Here is a 23,200-nt window from a genome sequence, read left to right on the forward strand (position 1 = left end):
ACAGTGGTCTAGATCAGGCTTCCTCAATCTCGGCCCTCCAGATGTTTTTGGCCTACAACTCCCATGATCCCTAGCTAGCAGAACCAGTGGTCAGGGATTATGGGAACTGTAGTCTCAAAAAACATCTGGAGGGCCGAGGTTGAGGAAGCCTGGTCTAGATCTAGCAGCAGTCCAAATAAGAATCTAATGCTATCACATAATAGTGACTCCAAATAAGGTGCAACTAGCATCCTGAACTTATATCCTGCCCTGGGCTCGTTTCTATGTGTACGTGGGAACTAGACAACTAAGAAGCGAAAATGAAATGAAATGAAACAAGCCCCTTCGAACACAACGACAGAATTCAGCATCCAACTCATTTGGGGGAAGAGATGGGGAATTGAGCTGCGCATGAGCAGTGGAGATGAACCGGCACGTACGTCGATGCCCCCGCCCCCGCCCCATTTAAAGGGCCAGCCGCTTAACGTCATCATCTCTTAATTTGACAAGCCGGTTGGCGCGTCACGAGGAATTTCCGCAGCGGGCGAACGGGCAGACCTCAACGGAGCCCGGGGGAGAGAGAAGCGCCTCCCCGTTACGTTCATATACACTTCCTTCCTTCCCGGGGCGTCAGGATTTCTTGACACGTGCCGACGAGGATCCAGCCCCCCCCCCCCGTTATAGTCACCTTTGTGCTCGTCGTCCAAGTAGCGCACCCGCAGCTCCTCCTCGCCGCCCGCTTTCGCCTCAGAACTGTAGCCTCTTGCGGCCGAGGGCGGCAAGGCCGCGAAACCCCTCAGAGGCCGCGAGGGAGAGCAAGAAGACGAGGAGCAGGTGGCGGACGGCGAGGAGGAGAAGGAAGACGAAGCGGCGGTCGCCACCGCGGCCAGACCCGCTCGGCGACGCTGCAGGAGGCTGAGCGCTGCCGCCGCCGCCGCTGTCACAGTCGCCGCCATGTTGCCTTGTTTACAAGCACGCGCCGGGCAGCGGCGGCGGCCTCCTCTCCTGCCTTTCCATTGGCAGCCCGCTCGCCACGTGACCGTCTCGCGGCGGCGCCTGATTCCCTCCCCTCCCTCCCCCGAGCGCGCGAAGTCAGAACCTTCCGTTGTCGCTGCTCCGCTAACCGTCGTCTCCTCAGGGCTTCCCGGCAGGCCAAGAAACGGCGACCTTAAGTTAGCCAGGGCTTGGGGATCTTCCTCAGGTAGCTGAATCGGTCGCGGGGTTACTTGTTCGTTTTTTTCCCCACGTCAGCCGACGCGGTACGGTTTTGGTAGGACTCGCCCAAACTCCTTTTTTTTTTTTATAAAAAAGCCCCTTCCATAGTCAGTTAAAGGGGGGGGGGCGGGAATGGGGCCGTGGAAGGTGCGCCTCTGACTCCTAGGGTTGCCAGACTCAATAGAGGACAGGACTTGTGTGCCTTTAATTGCCCTGCTCTCTTTTGAGTCTGGAAACTTGAAAGAGAAACCAGCAGACCCTTTGTTTAATTAACAAGCAAAGGGTCTGCTGGTTTCTCTTTAAGGTTTCCAGTCCAGACTCAAGAGAGACTAGGGTAATTAAAGGCACAGAAGTCCTGTCCTCTATTGAGTCTGGCAACCCTACTGACTCCACATCCTTCCCCCAATCTGGAAGCGCAGGAGCCCAGGTCCCATCGGCTCCAAAAACAACAATAATAATACCACCACCACCAATAATAAAAAATTTATTTACAGGTAGGTAGCCGTGTTGGTTTGCCCTAGTCGAAACAAAATTTAATTTTTTTTACTTCCAGTAGCACCTTAGAGACCAACCTAGTTTGTCATTGGTATGAGCACACGAAAGCTCATACCAATGACAAACTTAGTTGGTCTCTAAGGTGCTACTGGAAGTATTATTATTTTGTTTCAAATAATTTTATTATTTGTATGTTGCCCATCTGACTGGGTTGCTCCAGCAATAATAAAAAAGGAGCCAAGGTCCCATCGGCTCTAACAACAACAACAATTTTATTACTTGTATGCTGCCCATCTGACTGGGTTGCCCCAGCCATCGTCATAATCATCATAACAACAACAATAACAATTTTATTACTTGCATGCTGACTCCACATCCTTCCCCAAAACTGGAAGCATAGGAGCCAAGCTCCCACCGACTCCAATAATAATACTCATTTGATTACTTGTATGCTGCCTATATGATTGGGTTGCCTCAGCCACTATGGTGTGACTCCCAACAGAACATTAAAAAATAAAAAAAGGTCAGGGGGGCCAGTCCGCCCCAAAGTTGATGGGCATTGCTATTTAAATGGTGTGTGCTCACTGCATCATGGGATTGATTGTGTGGGGCTGGGCTTACCTGCCCCCCCCCAATATTTTATTCAAGTTGGCACCCCAACTGGAAGATATTCTTCCTAATCTCAGGCATAAAGAAGGAGGGCTTTGGGGCCTTCATCAGCTAGTTTAATCAGTCTGGTTTGTTCATGTCAGCAGGGTTTCTCAAACTTTGGTTTCTCTCCAGCTGTTTTGGGACTACAACTCCCCACCATCCCTAGCTAGCAGGGCCAGTAGTCAGGGATGATGGGAATTGTAGTCACAAAACAGCTGGAGAGAAACCAAAGTTCGAGCAACTCTGCTGACTACTGATCCTAAACTGAATAGTTGGTTGCCCAACCACTCCCTCCAGAACCCACTGCTCTCAACTGACTTGCATTCAAACTCCTTTCAAATCTGCATCCAATCATCACTCACCACCAGAATTCCACACTCTCTCTTTCCCCTCCCTCCTTAACATTCCCATAATAATTCTGATACAATTAGCTTAATAACCCTATTACATTCAATATTTTATACATGCTGCTCCCTATCACCATACTGTTAGAAACACTTGAGCTTTCCATTCCTGTTTCCTAGGAAATAGGGGTGAGCAAACTGCAGGTTCTCCATCCCTGTTCTAAAAACCAGATGTCTTCCCCCAAATGATCCTGGGAATTGTAGTTTGTTAGGGGTTCTGGGGATTTGTAGGTCTATGAGAGGGAAGCCACAATGGCATGAATCATTTTGGGGACAGTCATGTGCTTTAAAGGTGCATTGGATGCTCTTTAGAACATAGAGCGTAGAGTTGGAAGGTACCCCCAAGGGTCACCTAGTCCAACCCACTGCAATGAAGGAATCTCAACTAGATGAACCATGGCCAATAGCCATCCAAGCACTTCTTAAAAACCTCCAAGGATGGAGAGTCACTGCTTCAGGCCCTAAGGCCCTCTGGAGCAGGAGAAAACAAGCTTGCTCCATGTGACAGCACTTAGGCTTTAGTTATTGAAAGGGCTGCATGGTGTGGATCTCATATCAGTGTTACGAAAGTGTAAGCAACACATTTCTCTCTCCCCTTTCTCCACACTATGCAGAATTGCAATGGTAACCAGAAGGCTGGAGCTTGAAGCCCAACCATGGCTGGCTGTGGGCAGGATCCTTGCATTGCCAGGGCTTTGACTAGATGACCCTTGGGATCCCTTCCAACCCTGCCATGCTATGATATCAAGCAGCTAAAGGAACAAAAAGATGCTTCTGAAACATTTGGGAATCCTCCTCACCAGTGGCTTCTAGCAAGAGCTTGCATCTTCCTTAGGAGAGAGGCAGTCCAGAACAAGGGGGAAAGGCTCAGAGTTCAGGTAGGTGGAAATGCCAATTGAGTGCCCTATGCTATAGGAATGCTTCCTTCCCGTGTCCCCCACCCTCATGCACCAGACTGGTGCTAGCATGGCTGGGATCTCCATTTTCTTTGCAGGGAGGGAGCCTTTCCCCAACATATACTTTCTTCTGGCAAATCCCTGGAAAGACGTGACAACCCTCAGGTACTGGGGCAGAGGGAAGGAAAGGGTCCTTGTGAAACACATTTGGGGAGTCTGTGGCTTCCAGCAAGTGCTTTTCAGAAGCATTGTTCCCTCCAACAGGGGAGGCTGAGCATAGCCATCACAGCTAGTTGCCTTTGATAGGCCTCCATGTAATTTTCTAGCCCTCTTTGAAAGCCATCCCATCCAAGATGCTCTCTTGGTGCATCCGATTCTCCTATGCTTCCTTGCTCCTGCAAGGAGATGACTATTGTGATATCCTTTGGTTAACATCTATCTGGGCTGGAAAATATTAAAGAATCAGAGGACTAGTGAGCTTCCCTTGAAGCACAACTGATCAAAGGCAGGCAGATCTGTTAGCACCTTGATAAAGATGCTCAAATGACAAAGGATGCTATCATACCCCGCAAGCATCTCAGAAAAGCTCCCATGCTGATGGAGAAGAGAGCAGTTAAGTGGTCAGTGGGGCTCCAGGTTGCTCTTTCTGGATCCCACCACAGCCCTTCCAAGTTGCCAAAGAAATCAATGTCACAACAGTTTTTTCCTTGCACCTCCTCCCCATGATCCCACATGGAGCCTTCTCAGATATTTGCTGTGTCTGAGCCAGCAGATCCCACCAAACCAAGTAATCGAGGACCCAGTCAGAAAAGGAGTGTGTGCAGTCATACCAGAAATAAGCAAAATAACTAAACAGGTACGAGAAGTTACTCCAGAACTGGCCCTACTGAACACCTTCCAAGATACTGTAACAATGCCCACTCACACTAGAAAGAGCTCATAACCCACCAACAGCATACAATTCAATATGCCTAACTTAACCCGACAACCCCCCTCACCCACACACAAACAAATCGCATTGCAGCTAGCCAAAGATGATCAACCACACCCTGGGCCACCCCAACCTCTCTCACCACCAAGGAAACATAACAAGCGAATAGAAAGAGAACTTCCCCAAGTGACACTGACAGAAAACCCCCAAGCATACACTAAATAAATGAACTTGGGCTTTGCCACCCCAGTCCCTCTCTCCTGTGCCCCCCCACCCCCGGCTGCTGCCCCCTGAGCAGAGATTATTGCTTTTCAGAACTGAGCCATACATTGCAAAAATGTTCTTCTGTGTTTTGCTGTGTCTTGGCTCCAATAAAACAATTGTTTCTTTTCTGTTGGTTGGACTGCTTTGTTCCTTGACAGAAAAAAGGTAGTTGGGATAAAAAGAGGGTTTTTTGGTTGTTTTTTGAAGGGAGCAAAACTGCATGAAACTAGGTGCAAATGCTCCTCACATTTTAAAAGTTTTGGGTGCTGGTTTAGTTCTTTTGGCAATGGATGTGTAGGTGTAAACAATGTATGAATTCAAAAAGTTATGTCATGTATGAAATCAGTCTTGTCTGGAAATCATACATGGGTCCTCTTAGAAGCACTTTCCCTGACCATAGATGTGCAGAGGATAGGTGCTGTTTTTAGCAAGGCAACAATGACACTGTGCACATGTGTAATGGCACCCTTTCCTATGTAAGAAGCAAACTTGTGAATTTCCATGGGGCTGCCTTCTATGAATGAATGAATGAATGAATAATTTATTACGGTCGGAGACCAGCTTTTAAAACACGTTTGGGGGAACAATCCCAAAGGACAAAACATACATATAAAACTTTGTACAATGATAAAATTAATATTTATAAATGCAATGAGTGTAAAGATACTTAAAACTTTAAGATAAACTGCCACAGAGAACTGGCCCTGGGTTGCTCGGGGATCCGGGTTTAGGGACTTTCAAACGAACTTGTTTGGCTCAGGGGAAGGTCTATGTCTGCAAATCTGAACACAGACTCTGGTGACCGTCCGGGTTGTCTTCTGATCTTTGCCTAACAGGAGCAGGTCGTATATTTGCTTTTCCGGGAGGTCACCTAGCCTCACCAGCATGGAATCAAAGGTCTCCCTACGTGCCTCTTCATAGAAGGGACATCTAAAAAATAGGTGCTCTGGGCTTCCTATTTCCTCCAATGAACAGGTGCAGAGTCTTTGCGCGTATGGGACTTTTTTGTAGGATCCTTCCAGAACTGGCGAGGGCAGGGCCGAGCTTCTGGCAAGTGGGCTGCCTACTAGTTCAACTTTATTTGCACTTTTCTTTGGTGCTGAAGAGCATTCTATATTAATTGCTGTTTAAAATATTCATTCCTCATAATGTTACAGTATGACAATATACAAGTAAATTAATGCATAATGTATATAATTTACAGCACAAACCTATACACGTCTTCTCAGAAGTAAGTCCTATTGGGTTCAATGTAGTTTACAGTCGTACCTCGGGTTACGACCACCTCGGTTTGCGAACAGTTCGGGTTACGAACTGCGCAAACCCGGAAGTGTTTTCGCCGCGCGCGCGCATAAGCCACGCGCGCGCGATCGCGCGATTTGCACATGCGCAAAGCGCGAAAATCGCGAAAATCACGCTTTGCGCATGCGCAAAATGGCGGCGCCCATCGCGCTCGGTTTGCGAACTATTCGGGTTACGAACTGCGATCCGGAACGGATCGCGTTCGTAACCCGAGGTATTACTGTACTCCCAAGTAAGTGGGATTACAGCTGTAACATAATGTATTCATACAATCGATTAAGAAAACATTTTTGTGTATACTGAATATTCTTGATAATACTGTACACACTGTGAATAATACATTTCTTTGTCAGATAATAATCCCCCAGAAAAGCCTGTTGTATGTTGCTGTTTTTAGTGTCACGTTGCAGTTTTCAAAATGCCCAGCAACTCCTCCTGTTGCACTGGCATTTCAAGTATGAGTCAGAAGATTTGGATGAAAGCAGAGTTTTCCATATAAAGAACTCCTTCATTGTTCACTGTGGTTTATTTCATCCCACTCATTTAGAAGCCAGTATTGGGGTGTGTGTCATTTTGTTGTAAATATTTTCTGAAGTCATAGAAATTAATTTTAAAACATTATTGAAACTGCCTGCATCTGTATTTTTTACCCAGCAAGGAGACATTGAGTAGCTGTTAAGTCACATGGCTACAGTCACAGGGAATGTTTTGCTGGTGAATTATATAGCTGTCATGCATAGAATCATAGAATCATAGAGTTGGAAGAGACCACAAGGGCCATCCAGTCCAACCCCCTGCCAAGCAGGAAACACCATCAAAGCATTCCTGACAGATGGCTGTCAAGCCTCTGCTTAAAGACCTCCAAAGAAGGAGACTCCACCACACTCCTTGGCAGCAAATTCCACTGCCGAACAGCTCTTACTGTCAGGAAGTTCTTCCTAATGTTTAGGTGGAAGCTTCTTTCTTGTAGTTTGAATCCATTGCTCTGTGTCCGCTTCTCTGGAGCAGCAGAAAACAACCTTTCACCCTCTTCTATATGACATCCTTTTATATATTTGAACATGGCTATCATATCACTCCTTAACCTTCTCTTCTCCAGGCTAAACATACCCAGCTCCCTAAGCCGTTCCTCATAAGGCATTGTTTCCAGGCCTTTGACCATTTTGGTTGTCCTCCTCTGGACACGTTCCAGCTTGTCAGTATCCTTCTTGAACTGTGGTGCCCAGACCTGGACACAGTATTCCAGGTGAGGTCTGACCAGAGCGGAATACAGTGGTACTATTACTTCCCTTGATCTAGATGTTATACTATTGATGCAGCCCAGAATTGCATCTACCATAGGAAAGTAAGAGCCTGGTTGGATGGCATCCATTTGTATTGGGACACTCATATTCCAACTTCCATTTACCTTTTTTACCACTCACTCTCTGTGTTAAGTGAAGATAGGAATTTGGAAATATATTGGGTACTGAGCATTTGAACTCCTGCACAGCTGAGTGCCCTCAATTTGTGGATTAAGTGGTTATTGGAAGAGGAGGAGGAATTTGGATTTGTTAGGCCCTTGGAATGTTTGGGGACAAGCCAGACCTATACAAGAGGGCCAGGGTCTACCTGAACTTAGAATAAAAAAGGTGGCAGGAACACCTTATAACATGATTACAAAGGGAACATTGACAAGAGCTGAGGAATGTCTGGTTTGGAACATAACTTCCACAGAAGAGGGTGGAAAAGTTTTATGTTCATTCAGTTGGGAGATGGGTGAAATTAGGTATTGAGAATGCTGGGGCATGTGAAAGCAATTGTTGGTTAAAACACATGTGCCAAAGATATTTGGTGAGAGACACCATGTATATGGTGTTTGTTCTCGCTACAAACCTCTGAGCCAAGATGAGCAAGTTTCTACAGCCCTGCGTTATCCAGGGGGTTAACTGTTGCAACAAAAATTAGAAAGTTTGGTTTTGAGGTGCTCTAAAAACTTAACAAATTATTACAGCATAAACCTTTGTGAATTTCAGTCCACTAATCAAATGCATATGATAAAGTGGGTTGTAGTCCATGGAAGTTTGGGGACTTTCTGTGTGCTTCCTCTGGTAGAGATCAGCACTACTGAGTGTTGGAACACTTCTAGCCAATCCCAAAAAAAACCTTAGCCCTCTGCAAAGGAGGTTTGGACTGCAGCCTAAATAATAAAGTAATATCAAATAAACACAACAAACATAATCACCCACATAATAACAACCCGCAGATTCAAGAATCTGTCATATATTAGATAATCTCCTGTTTTCCCTACAGCAAAATGTTGTGATACACAGGCTGTGGGTCTTTTTATGTATCCCAGTGGAACATGCTACTAAGAGAGACATTTTGATGTGTTCAGTGAGGCACAGAATGAGGCACTAGTGCAGGTGGTACTAGTGATTATAAACAGTTGCACCAGAATCAAGAAAGACCAGGAGATTCCTATGAAAGGGGGACCTTCCCTGTAATGGACTTTGGGAACAACAGAATACTGTATGAGGAAGATGAGTGAGTGTGACCTGCTTTTCATAACTGCAGCCCCTTCTCATTCCACTCAGTGGTGCTTGGGGCCAGAGGCGCTGTAATTCTGCCTTTCAATAAACACATGTTATGTTAATACACATTGAAGAGAGAAAATGTCTAATAGCTAGAAATGCTTACCCTCTGAGTCATAGTGGTAGCTATTCAGATCAAGCCACTCATGCATATCTCACAATGTGTAAATTTGGTGCCTTTGTGAAACTGGTTTCTGGGTTCTTTTCTCTCTCTCCTTATTATCAGTGGACTCCAGGAGCTGTCTCTTGTCTAACAATGCTTATTAAAGTTCTCAGTATCATACCACCTACCTGGAGCTTTTATGTATTTGAATGTATTCATTTTTGTTTGCCAAGAAAGTATGAAATAACACTGCAGTTTGCTGCTTTGTTGTGTTCAGTTACATTTTGTTACCTTGGGATTGACTTTCCCAATCCTGTTTTCAAGCTTTTTCAATGTCTTCTCCGGTTTTCTTTGTTTAAACAAGCCTATGACAGAAACGTATTCCCTAATTGTTATCAATCATTCATAAACAAGCAGCACACATGGCATTCCCCCTTTGGCACTCTGCCTCTTTAGTGTATTTCAAAGGCATCTGTTTCCTCAAATTGTCTATTCCCTTTGTTTAGTGCAGCACTGAGTTTCTAAGTCTAAATAACCCCATATGTTGATTGGAACATTTTCTTTTTCCTTTAAAGGTTTCTGCCTTTTAAAACTCTTCATCCCAAAAAAACAATTTTGGTAATACAGTAATTTCCTAGCACTTTTATTCCCAGCTTACAGGTAAATGAAATGGATTTAAGTGTGTTAATATCTTGAACCCAAGCACACTGATTAGAAGCAAATTCCTTTGATTTAAATAATTAGGATTGAAGTGTACACAGAGGACCAGTCCTAGTATTAGGCAAAGTGAGACAGCCGCCTTAGGTGGCAGATACAGTGGGGTAGCATTCTTCTTTATTGGAAAAACTGTCCTGCATCCCCTAAACTTATCTGCTGCCCTTATGTGTTGTATCTCCAAATCTGGGAGAGTTCTGTACAGCTATTAACCAAATGAAAAACAACAAAGCCAGTGGACCTGATGGGATACCTGCCGAAATCTTCAAAGTGGGCGGAAATGAACTTACACAACAACTCCACAAGCTCATCAAAAAAATCTGGGAAAGAGAAGAAATCCCAGCAGACTTCAGGGATGCCAAAATTATCAATCTCTTTTAAAAAGGTGACAGAACTGATTGTGGAAACTATCGAGGCATCTCTCTATTAGCTGCGGCCGGCAAAGTTCTTGCAAGGATCTTAGCAGACAATCTCATAACAATATCCGAGGTGACCCTTCCTGAATCCCAAAATGGTTTTCGGCCTTCTAGGGGGACAGTGGACATGATTTTCACTGCTCGACAGCTTCAAGAAAAATGCAGAGAGCAAAACCAACCCCTGTATATGGCATTTATTGATCTGACTAAGGCTTTCAACACTGTAAGTCGTAATGCTCTGTGGACTGTTCTTCTGAAAATTGGCTGCCCAGATAAATTTGTAAACATCATTCGGCTCCTCCATGATAATATGACAGCAACAATCGCAGATAACAATGGCTCTCAAAGTGAACCATTCACAGTGGGATCAGGCATTAAACAGGGTTATGTTATTGCCCCAACTCTATTCATTATTTTCATTGCCATGATCCTACACTTTGTCGATGGGAAACTCCCCACCGGAGTAGAAATCATATATCGAACAGATGGAAAGCTCTTCAATCTGAACAGGCTGAAAGCAAAAAGTAAGGTTACCATAACTTCCTTCATAGAGCTTCAGTATGCTGATGACAATGTAGTGTGCACACACTCAGAGGATGACCTCCAAATCATCCTAAATATCTTTGCAGAAGCTTACGGAAAGCTTGGCCTAGCACTCAACATCCAAAAAACCAAAGTGCTGCACCAGCAAGTACAAAATAACCTCTGCAGCGCCACAAATCCAACTCAGTGGTGTAACATTGGAAAAATGTTGATCACTTCTCCTACCTAGGAGAAGGGCCAACTTCCAGCATCACCTGATGCCAAAATCCAGCATCACCTGAGCTCTGCGAGTGCGGCTTTCTCCTGATTGAAGTGCAGAGTGTTTGAGGACCGGGACATTCACAGGGAAACCAAAATGCTTGTTTACAAAGCTATTGTATTACTAACCTTAATATATGCTTGTGAAACATGGACCACTTATAAACGCCATCTCGAACTCCTCGAAAGATTCCATCAACGGTGTCTCCAAAAATTTTTACACATCACTTGGGAAGACAGGCGAACTAATATCAGCAAAGATCACCAGTGTTGAAGCAATGATTCTTCAACATCAACTTCGTTGGACTGGTCATGTTGTGCGGATGCCTGATGATCGTCTTCCAAAGCAACTACTCTATTCCGAACTTAAAAATGGAAAGCGTCATGCTGGTGGTCAACAAAAGAGGTTTAAAGATTCTCTCAAGGCAAATCTAAAAAAATGTAGTATAAACACTGACAACTGGGAAACACTGTTCTCCAGTTGGAGAACAGCCTTTACCAAAGGTGTCGTGGGCTTTGAAGAAACTCAATCTCAGGACGCAAGGGAGAAATGTGCTAAGAGGAAGGCACGCTTGGCAAATCCACACCGTGATCAACTCCCGTCCGGAAACCAATGTCCCCGCTATGGAAGGACATGTGGATCCAGAATTGGCCTCCACAGTCACTTATGGACCCTTTGTTAAAACCGTGTTTATGGAAGACAATCATACTCGGCTACGAGTGATCGCCAAAGAAGAAAGAAGTTGTGAAGGATTTTATTCCTGGTGTTGAATTAAAAATCAGTTGCCAGCCTACTTGGCTTCTGTAAGTGGAATGGTAGTATCTTTGATTGTGTTGAATGCTGTAATTCCAGTTTTGCAATACCCCCCTTCTATTCTCTGCCCTACATCTTCCTGAACACCCTCATAATCGGCTCCAGAGGATTGATTGGAGGACCTCCCAGAGCAGGTTTTGGGGCATGAATTGAGCTCTGTGCATGCTGCTTGGATACAAGACATAGTCTGTTGCCTCAGGTAGTAGAACATTGGCCTGGTCCTGTGTACCCTATATTGTGTTCGAGAATTCTTTTAAGAGAGATGATTCAATCAGTATGGAGAATGGGTAGCAATGGTACTTGAGGCTGAAGGGCAGGTAATAAATAGCAACAATGAGAGCCAGAGGATGGGTAAGTGGGAAGATAGGAAGGAGCCGTTTTCATCAAATTGTTATAACAATTCCCTTTTGACTAATACAGGCATCCCCAAACTCGGCCCTCCAGATGTTTTGGGACTACAACTCCCATCATCCCTGGCTAACAGGACCAGTGGTCAGGGATGATGGGAATTGTAGTCCCAAAACATCTGGAGGGCCGAGTTTGGGGATGCCTGGACTAATACGAGCACAAGCAACATGTCTTGCCATATAGATCCTTCCAGAGTGTTAGTTCCCTGTGGAGGAAGAAAGAACCTCAGACAACACAGAAGACATGACTGCCCTGATAACTGAACTGAGAGAGGAAAAATCTGTCTTTTTCTGTATCAGTCTTATAACAATATTATGAGATAATCTGCTTCCATGATAAAGGTTTAACGAAAGCCCATATAACTCATGTAGCAACAGAAGCTAACAAAACCGCTCTGAAAAGGCGCCCATTACATTCTGGCGGCATGAAAGCTTTATGAGGCGAAGGCACAGGCTCAACTACTCTATAGGGCTCAACTATATGCCCCTATCCCAAGTTTAATCCAATTAGAAACAGTCCAGACAAAGTTTATTAGAGCGGCTCTCCAAACACCTCTCTGTGTGTCAAATGCCACCTTACGGTTAGAAACAGGAACGATACGGGTGGAGGCAAAAATCTGGATACAAGTGTGCTATCTATGGCTGAAATTACACCACAATTTTCAGGGCCTGGTCCCGTTCATACTGAAAGAAAACTTATCATTCGCCATGGATTAGAGCCATTGTAAATAAGTTACAAATTATAGGCCTTCAACAAACTCACCTCATCTCCTGTAATATAATCTAATGTAATGTAATCTCCTGTGTGGTAAGGAAGCTGTACTTCTCAGGATAGAGCAGGATTGTGCAGAATTATTAAAACAGCAGAGAGCATTATTGGCTGCTCACTCTCCACCTTAGAACAAATCTACACCACCAGGTGCCATAGAAAAGCACTAGACATATCAAGAGATCCAACACACCCTGGTCACCATTTCTTTGAGCTCCTGCCATCGGGATGGAGATATAGAACAATGCAGGCAAGAACAAGCCGTCTCAGGAACAGTTTCTTCTCTGGAGCGATTTTGGCCTTAAATGGAAAGCCTGGACTTTGAAGTCATCTTATTTTACTTGTTATTTTGTATTATATTTACTGTTTTTAATTAGGTTTTTAAAATAAATATTTTAAACATTAGTGATGTAATGTAAATTACTGTGCTGGTGGGTAACCGTAATAAAGATTTACTTACTACTTACTATGAGATAATCAATTACAGTTTATAAATATTGTTTGTTGCAAATAACTTTTTATAGGACTCGAATCAACCAAGGATTTTTCTGGTGTGTTAAACTGCAGCATGGCATAATTACATTTCTATTCTCCCGCTTTCTTTACATTGATTCAACAATAGGCAATTAAAGAGTTCACAGTGAGTGAATGGATTCTACTAGATGGCATGAACTTTGAGATAATATTTACCAAATTGTTAAAGGGTTACTTTTTTCAACTGAAAACCAATTTTGGAGCTATTATTTGAGAACATACTATATTTTGCAGAAATGATTCTTAAGTGCAATGTAGTGGTATAATAATGGAAATGTATTTGCATTTTTATCATGTCATATAATGTTTGTATTTCCAAAGCTATAATAAGTATTAAGGGACATGCCATATTAGGGGTTATTTTGTCATTGTGCATGAAAAACATTGGTAGACTTACAAAACCTTGCAGAAAATTGCGCAAGGCACCCATTTCAGAATCACTCAAACAAAGATTTATAATTTGGCATAATATTTGGACTGTTTGATTATTTTATAATTTGGAATGTTTTCAATGTGGCTTTTATTGGATTGTTAAATTGGAAAACTTAATATATATATATATATATTTAAAAAGAGACCCACAATTTCAATATACACATGAGAGAGGCAGCACATGCCTGTTCTTTCCCCTACACATCTGGAGTAAGTCTTAGCTTGGTTACTATTCCCTCCTTGAAAAGTGTATCGAGCCAAAGGAGGAAGTTGTATGAGGAACACTTCCCACTTCCTGTTTCAGTTTTTTTATACTCTTCAGCTTTATTTACTCTTCAAAGCTCAGATCAGCACCTGAGCTGCCAATCCTTTTCTCACTTCCCCTTTCAGCTCTATGTGCTATTCATGGCTCAGATTGGCACTTCAGTAGCTGAAGAGGAAGAAAAGCTACTGAGTAGTAGTGGATCTGGGAAAGTGGGATGGGGGAGGAAGACTGTGACTGGGTGAGGCAAAGAGGGGGTTAGGAGGGAGGGGGGTTAGTGAGAGAAGGCACACATATATACACAGATCAGATCCAATGAAATGGATCCTCTTGAAATTACATATTTTTATGGGTTCCCTCCTCCAAGCCTCCATCAAATCACTGGTCATGTCTGTTTCTATTCCCTGAACCTTTAATCGCTAGTGCTTCGTGTTATCAGGTGCCATGCAAATGTCATAAATAAATCATTGAAATCTAAAGCTGTAATGAGAGATGTGAGCGGTAAGATTGAGGGATTACAGTGGCCCAAATTAATTTATTTCTCCCCAATGTATTTATTTATTAGGTGCACTTTTAAAAAATAATAATAATAATAGTGAAGTGGTATATAACATCTATATATATAAAAATGTCCACTGGGCATGTGGGTAAAAATGTCCACTGGGCATGTGGGTTATTATCCACTTTTCTCCGAAACTGCTTCACCGATTGCATTCAAATTTGAACACAATGTCCAAAGTGAATGTCAGAAGGCTCTTATAAGGTTTTCAAAGACAGATGCCACATCTCCGCCAGGTGAAACCCCCAATAAACCCCTGTTCCAGAACGCACCACTCAGCCGAAAGTGCATGCTAGGAAAAGAATCAGATTGCAAACCAGCACCCTCTAGCGGCGGCTACACTGGTAATACACCTATAGAACCTTTCCTCTCAACAACACCTCAGCTGCCATTTACGTACTAGGCCGAAGTCTTTACAGACTAGGCCAAATGGAGGTACAGTGGTACCTCGACATCCGAACGACTCGACTTCGGAAGTCGACAAACCCGGAAGTCTTTTTGCCGCGCGTGTGTACTGCGCTTGCACAGAAGTGGGGTGGGTGGGTGGTCGGCGCATGCGCAGAAGCTCGAAATCGCGCTTCACACATGCGCAGGACAGGCACTTCGACTTATGGAGAGCGCCACAGAACGGATAGTCTTCGTAAGTCGAGGTACCACTGTACTGACTCGCCTGGGGGGGGCAGGGGATGGGATTGGTCAGGACACAGTGGGACCAGTCACAGGGATGACCTGGGTGTGGGGGGAAGAGGGGGTGTGATAATCATGGGGGGGGGGGAAATCACAGGGAAAACCCGGGGGTGGGGGGGAGGGGCGGGATACGACTCTTGGGTCGACACAGGGTGGTGGCAGTCACAGGGATTAGCCACGGGAACACGTGGCAGGGCCAGCTAGTATCAGAATAAAATCAGCAAAACAATTTCCCCAAACTCATCATTTAAAACATTAATACTAATTGTATTATTACTTGAGGACACAGTAGAGGCAGTTGAAGTAAGACTTTTTTGCTACCCTTATTGCCATATTATAGGTGGGATTATGTGCTCTAACCAGGGCTCGGCAGATCAAGGTTTATGCTACTGGCACTCTATCTATCTATCTATCTATCTATCTATCTATCTATCTATCTATCTATCATCTATCTATCTATCTATCTATCTATCTATCTATCTCAGTCAATCAATCAATCAATCAATCAATTTATATACTACCCTATACCCAGAGGTCTCAGGGCAGTTCACAGAACAAAATCAGAATATAAAACCACAAAGCAAGATGAGAAACTTGACAGGATCACCTGTTTTATCCACTGGAAAATCTTTCAAGAGCATTCCAGAATCCATCAGGATCTGTAAGTCTCCATCGGCAAATAATCTTAAACTCCACCTTTACAGAGGAGGTTGACTATTGCGAGCTGAAACTTCACTGGGAAATTGACCTCTACCCTGCTTTTAAAAATGGATACACCATTTCCCCACACATTCTTGCAATTGCGCCCATAGATTTAATACTCTGGGGTTGAAAATGGTGGTTTAGTGTATGTTCAAGAAAAGATTGTGGGGTATACCCGTTTGATGCTTATGGGAAGTCCAATAGCAGTATCCTATATTTCCCCTGCAATTGCAACTGATATTCATATTACAGGTAGGTAGCCGTGTTGGTCTGCCGTAGTTGAAATAAAACAAACAAAAAAATCCTTCCAGTAGCACCTTAGAGACCAACTAAGTTTGTCACTGGTATGAGCTTCCGTGTGCATGCACACTTCTTGCCTCTGATGCTGAGGAATACACAGGCAGTATCACTAGCAGCTATTGTCCTCCATGAATTGGTCTTTGTAAGAGCCCTTTTGAAACATTGATTCTTAGTGTTAGTATCATAGACAACTTAGAAGTAAATATTTACTTTTCGCATAGCATCTGTTCCTGTGTCCCTATATACAGCTTGGATCTGTATTCCTTTGTCTGGAAGGTTACAACTGGCAAGTTTGCAGCTAGCTGGGAGAAGGAAATTGTATCTGCTTTGGAAGAAATTAGATCCCGTGTTTTGTTGGTTCTGGCAGCAGTTGGCAAGTTAGATTTACACCACCAAACACCTTATTAAAGTTAATGAAGACTGTGAGTAGATTAATTGGTTTTCACATGAATTTTGTTGTAAACTTTCAGGGTGGCATATTATCCATGCACAGTGTTTATGCACCATTTTTGAGCAATTTTACTGTCATTTCCCCTTAATTGAAATCTGCAGAAGTGGTTAGACTCTGTACAATATGAACTATCCAACAATAGATAGTATGGGTAATGCATAAGAGAAACATCCTGTGTATTTTTCTGGTCTAGAGAAAATGAGTCATAGGCATAATTGGTTGAGCAGGTCAGTATCAGCTACTGATCTGAACATTTTAAATGTGGCTTTAGAGTTATTTGCTCAGAGAATATTTTGGTAAATCATGCTGTTCCTATGAATTAGCTTATTTATTCAGAAGAATTGAGTGTACCAAACCCTGCTTTGCATATATTTCATTTAGGAATAGGGTCATTGCTGTTCAATATCCTATTTGATTCCGTTCCACTTTTCAGCCAGGAAACCTGCTTAGAAATAAAAATTGCCCCAATATGTGGAGTTGTCTGTGGCAGTCCTTTCTGATCTCTGTCTGTTGGTGTCAAACATTTCCAGGCTCTTATCTTCTCTGGCAGGGGGAAGAGGGAGCTGCAGGTGTTATTCAAGGGCCAAGACCCTTGTATGAACAGTTACTGGGTATGAATTACAGCTCCTAATGTTTCAGTTGTAGGTACTTTATCATTATTAACCTTTCTGTTTCGCCTGATGGAGAGTTCTGTCTTGAAAGCTTGTATAACCCTACACAAGACGAAAGATATCTGAATTATTTTGTGTTTATGATACTTTGTAGATAATAATTTGCAATGCACAACAGAGGGGGGGGATGCGCTTAGTCTGCTGAAGCAACTGTGTTGGGATAAAGACAATGCTGGACCTGAATTTGAGCAACCCTGAGTGCATCCAAATCTGCATACTTTGAATGGTGAAACCCCTATGTGAATGCACTCAAAAAAATGCAATCTTCTCTCAGGAATCAAGAAGAGCAGTTCTGTGTGATTGGGGCAGAAACCAGCTGTGTACTGTTTTGTTTACGGTAGCTAGGATGGGGTGGAGAGCCTTTTTCAGTCTGAAGACTGAACTTCGCTTCTGGGGGGGTCACATGCCAATGGTAGGTGGGCCAGAAGCAAAATTGGGTGGAGCAATGAATGCAAATTTTAGCTTTATGTAGTAGGCTGCTTTCTACATGCAGTCACACAACCACTTCTCTGTCTTCCCACCAGGCAATTGAGAGGCATTATCAGAGTTCACAGGCACATTTCAACCAGGCGAAGAAGCATTGTCAATAGGGATTTGGTCTAGGGAGTATCCTGAGGGTCTGGCAGAGAGGCTTGGAGGGCCAGATTATCCTATCCAGAGTACTTGCAATGTACTGTACTGCATTGTTGTTGTTACTTCACTCTTCTGCCAAAGACCTTGGGATAGCATATGAGAAAAGGCCAGTGTCAAAATATAAGACTATGATATAATATGCAGTTGAAAATGTTGACATTAGGACCCATGGAGGGGATGGGGGAAGTCTCGAGATTCAGAGGAATCTCTCTATATGGATATGTATTTGGTTTTGTTATAAATTTATATCTGTAAAATCAAATAAAAATGATAAAAGGCCAGCATCAGATATTGGCACCATCAGGCAACTGCCAAGGCCCCATGTAGAAGCAGAGGACCCATTGCAAACCCAGAAGTCTCTTGATCATAATTTCTTCTCCTCCCTGCTCTCTCTGTTCACCTTCCCTTTGGAAGCACTGACAAGAATAAGTAGTAATAGCATCAGGGCCAGCCCAAGACATTTTGCAGGAACAAGGGGGGAATCAAGTCAACTTTGCCTGATGATTGAAGTGTGCGTGCATCATAGTATGTTTTGGGTGGACACACTCTAAATCACACTGAGCAGGGGCAGAGCCCAGGAGACCTTAGATGGCAGCCCTGGGCATTTCCTCTCTAGGGGTGAGACCAGCAGTGCCTCCTATTCACCAAGAGGCTACTGTAAAGGCGGCATGTGGGGGGGGGGGCTGCCAAGGAGGCAGATCTTGCCTCCAAGGAGAACGCTGTAACCATTATTGCGGCAGCGGGCAATGCTTTCCTTGGAGGCAAAATCTGCCCCTGTGGATCTTGCCACCCAAGACAAGTCACCTCACCTTGTTCTGCTCTCCCACTTTGGAATGTGGTACAGGTTTAGCTTAAAGGTAAAAGTCACGAAAAAGGCAGTAAAGACACTGGTGAGGAGAAAGTAAGTCCAGTCAGGAAGGGGACCCCACCAAGGGCATCTTGCTCGTATTGGGAAGTTTTTAATGTTCGGTGCTTTACTGTGGTTTTATAATTTGTTAGAAGCAGCCCAGAGTGGCTGGGTCAGATCAGTGGCATATAAATTATTGTTGTTGTTATTGTTATCTCCTCCCCCTCTCCCCCAAAACCAAGGTGATATAATGTGACCTAAGGTCATCTTCATGGCCAAATCTTTATATTCTGGACTGATCTCCACACATCTCGGTGTGTTTTTTAATGGAATTTACCGTACTTAAAAATCCAAAACAAATTAGGAACCAGAAAAACATCACTTTCGATAAACTTGTAAGCAGCATTTCAATAAATAAAAGGCAGAGCACCTGCCTCTAGCACTTAGGGAGGGGAGGTCAAGGCCGGTGACTTTAAAACATTAGATTCACTATCTAGCAAAATCATTGAGAAGACAGATAAACTGTTCATTCCACATGAGTTTTTAAACTATGGCAAGTCCTCTTTATTTTTTTAAAGGATAGCTATATGCACTCTTGGGTTCAAACCGCTGCTCAGCCATGAAGCTTCCTGGGCATCTTAGTGTTTTTCGATCTAACCTGCCTCACAGGGTTGCTGTGAAACTAATATGGTATAATTCCCCATATGCTGACTTGAATTCCTTGGTAAAATTGTGATGCTTACTGTGGTTAGCACTCCAATAGGCTTTGAACATGGAAAGGCTCCATCCAAGTTAACAGTCATGTTAGCTTCCATCAGAACAGGATGAAACATGATAAGATGACTTTATATTTAAATCTAAGCCTGAAATCCTGAAACCATTTGCTCAAAGAAATACCATTGAGATAATTTAATTGTGTATTTGTTTCAGTGCAACTGCTGGTGACTTGTGGGCTTGTGGTTAGATTAGCTAAATACTGGAGAAAATGTGTGCCTGCCCTCTTCCCCTAAAAATTCCAACACTGTTGAAGAAGATGATTAGTTTTGTCCTCAGATTTCTTTGATTCATACTGTGGAATTTCAACTATTTGTCTGACACAGAATTCTTTTGAAAATAATGAGCTCAGAAAATTGCAAATGCTTCAAAATGATTTTTAGAAACAAGCATCTCGTATAAGATGAGGTTTTTTTACTCTGAAATTATGCTCAAAAACCTGCCTCATCTTATACAGGGATAGTGAATGGGGTGGACAGGTGATTGGCTGCAGCTGCAAACAGGAGCTTGTCAGTTCTTCTGACCCTGTTGTGCCCATTGCAGCACACACTGGTGGAGGAAGAGGAGTGAGGACTACATTGATTATTTTGAAGGAGGCCAGTGACACTGTGTCCTGAAAGTGTTGAGAGCAACCTTTAACAACACATTGACTGAAAGTTGTCATTAAATCTGGCCACTTGCTGAAGTGGGGGTTGCTTGCAAACTCTGGCAGATGCAGTTAGGGTCTCAGTGACCCTAAAGGTTGGCTGCTAGAAGATTGTTGGCTGCTTTGGATTGGCTGCTGCTTCTCTAATTGGGTTCGTGATTGGCTTCTACAGCAAACACTGCTGTTGTTTGGCTGTCGCTGCCATGATTGGTGGCTGCTGTTCTGGGAATGCACGTGATTGCCAGTGGACAGCTTTTCTCAGTCGGGTAAGATATTTCTTGCTGGGTAAGGGTCTGTTTGCAATTGGCTGTACTGTAGCAAGTGGGCGATTGTCTGCTGCCAGCGATTGTCAGTGTTGATGCTGTGTTTGAGTGATTTTTGGCATTCCCCCCCCCCAATAAGCTGTAAAACTCTGGACAATCCTCCACAAAAAAGCTCTACAACTCTGAGCCATCTCTCCCCCCCCCCAATTTTCTTAAATCTGAGTTCCCTAAAACAGGGGGCGTCTTATAGATGGAAAAGTACGGTAATTGATCCCAGAAAATAACGTTATCAAAGAGGAAAGACTGGGAGTATGAACAACCATAGCATGGGTACAGATTTTGCTTGCAGCCCCAAAGCTGTGGGGTGAGTGGGTGTTCTGTTGCTTGTAATGGATCCTAGTTCTTTGAAAATAGCAAAGGACCTCAAGCAAAAACACTGTGGCAAGCATTTAAAGGCTCAAGCCAAAAGTTTCCAGGTACCAACTCAATGCGTTTGGATGAGTTTCCTGTCTGACGCTGCAGCGTGGTACAGACATCATATATGCTCTTAAACCTTTCCTAGTTAATTTTCACATACCAGAAGACCCGTCTAAAGTTCATTGCTAAATATTTCTTGCACGGGAAGGTTCCCGGATCTCTGAAGGAAGCAGTGCTTTGCCTTTGATTAAAGAAAGCATCATTTGATCCAGATAATTAAAACTGAGGTTTGAAGTCATCTGGTTACTCAAGTTGATCATTCTTTGGCAAAGTGGTCTTCCACCATGGCTCACCGCAATAATAGCATTCCAACTTACCGGTAATTAACATTAAAAACATGAGCATATTGTTAACTATAATGCTGATACCATTGGAATTCAACACATTCTTGATGTTTCTTCAGTTCTGTCAATGCTCTTGTCTAAAAAGACAAGCTGGTTGATTCATGTTTAACTAAGGCTGAGGTCTCTCTCTCAGCCTAACCTACATTTCACAGGGTTGTTGGGAAGATCAACTCAGTAGTATCACCAGAAGAAATATTAGGTTAACCAAAGGGAAGGAAGCAAGCTTTCTCTCACGTGTTTTTTTTTGTAAAAGAGAAAAGCATACAAATGGTCTATTCTCTACTGCCAGTTTTCTCTTAAGTAAATCCTATTGATGGTGATAGAATTAACTTTCATGTAAGCATGCTAAGGATTGCATCTTTATATTAATTTCTAGTTTTTCTTCTTCTTTGGCGATCACTTGTAGCTGAGTAAGATTATCTTCGTAGCTGAGTAAGATTATCTTCCATAAACATGGTTTTAACAATGAGTCTGTAAGTGACTGTGGAGGCCAATTCTGAATCCACATGTTCTTCCACAGTGGGGACATTGGTTTCTGGGCGAGAGTTGATCACGGTGTGGATTTGCCAAGTGTTCCTTCCTCTTAGCACATTTCTCCCATGTGTCCTGAGTTCGAACTTCTTCAAAGTCCATGACCTCTTTGGTAAAGGCTGTTCTGCAACTGGAGCGCTTGCAGGCCAGCGCTTCTCAGTTGTCAGTGTTTATACTACCTTTTTAAAAATTTGCCTTGAGACAGTCTTTAAACCTCTTTTGTTGTCCACCAGCATTACGCTTTCCATTTTAAAGTTGGGAATAGAGTATTTGCTTTGGAAGACGATAATCAGGCATCCACCCAACATGACCAGTCCAATGAAGTTTTTATTTTGGTATGAGCTTTCGTCTGCATGCACACTTCTTCAGATACCTACCTGCATGCACATGAAAGCTCATACCAAAATAAAAACTTAGTTGGTCTTTAAGGTGCTGCTGGAAGGAATTTTTTTATTTTGCTTCGACTACGTCAGACCAACACGGCTACCTACCTGTAACTAGTCCAATGAAGTTGATGTTGAAGAATCATTGCTTCAACACTGGTGCTCTTTGCTTCTTCCAGTACACTGGTATTAGTTTGCCTGTCTTCCCAAGTGATGTGTCAGTTTTTTTGGAGACACCGTTGATGTAATCTTTTGAGGAGTTGGAGATTGTGTTTATAAGTGGTCCATGTTTCACAAGCATACAGTAAGGTTAGCAATACAATAGCTTTGTAAAAAAGCATTATGGTTTCCCTGCGAATGTCCTGGTCCTCAAACACTCTGCATAATGTCTTTGTGAAACATATTTTTTTCCTTTTAGAAAACATAGTGCTCTGTGCAGTAGGGCTCGGGCTACGTTTTAGGGGCCTATTGGGTCCCCTTAGTGCCACCTATAAAAATGGGAGTTGTTGTGTACAGTCTCCTGAATTTCAAAGCAATATAAAAATGATGTAAATAAAGAAAAATGTAATCTTTCTTAGTTATCATCTTGTTCTGGAATTGAGCTCATCCTCATATTGTCGCTGCAAATCCAGATTGACACTTCACACTTGTAACGGATTAATCTACCCTGCCTAAAATCTTACTGACTAGCAACTTTTGTCAAGTGGTACATGATTCCCCCCACTTTAGTACTTCTAACAGGTCTTCGAAAAATGTTGTCGTTTGAAGTTAAATAATAAAGTAATAAAGTGCAATTATGTTTTGCCATTTAATAAGGAATAGAAACATATTTTGATTGTCCCTCAATGTAGAATTAATAAAATACAGGAAGATACAATTTATTTTGAATAATACTACAATCCCATCTGCAGGCTTCCGCTTCTGGTGAATAATGATATTATTAAAAAGAAAAGCTGAAACAAAATCAAAC

General features: G+C 43.1%; 1 protein-coding gene and 1 long non-coding RNA gene across 3 annotated transcripts in view; one reads left to right on the forward strand and one right to left on the reverse strand.

Annotated features, from left to right (window-relative positions):
* AUH (AU RNA binding methylglutaconyl-CoA hydratase) overlaps positions 1-964 on the reverse strand; it is a 29,055-nt gene extending 28,091 nt beyond the window's left edge. For both annotated transcript variants that reach the window (XR_009558313.2, XM_035100283.3), the window contains exon 1: positions 668-964. Coding sequence is in view for 1 of the 2 variants with exons in the window: in XM_035100283.3 (XP_034956174.2) it covers positions 668-935 (268 nt within the window). In the remaining variant the exon portion in view is untranslated. The remainder of the gene's footprint in view (positions 1-667) is intronic.
* A 90-nt stretch (positions 965-1,054) lies between these two features.
* Positions 1,055-23,200, forward strand: part of LOC148684369 (uncharacterized) — a 44,014-nt gene continuing 21,868 nt past the window's right edge. Inside the window, exons 1-2 of the long non-coding RNA XR_015946124.1 lie at positions 1,055-1,180; positions 3,359-3,622. This is a non-coding gene — a long non-coding RNA (uncharacterized LOC148684369). The remainder of the gene's footprint in view (positions 1,181-3,358; positions 3,623-23,200) is intronic.

The sequence above is a fragment of the Zootoca vivipara genome, chromosome 10 (assembly GCF_965207765.1).
Source record: "Zootoca vivipara chromosome 10, rZooViv2.hap1.1, whole genome shotgun sequence".
In the NCBI taxonomy this organism is placed as follows: Eukaryota; Metazoa; Chordata; class Lepidosauria; order Squamata; family Lacertidae; genus Zootoca; species Zootoca vivipara.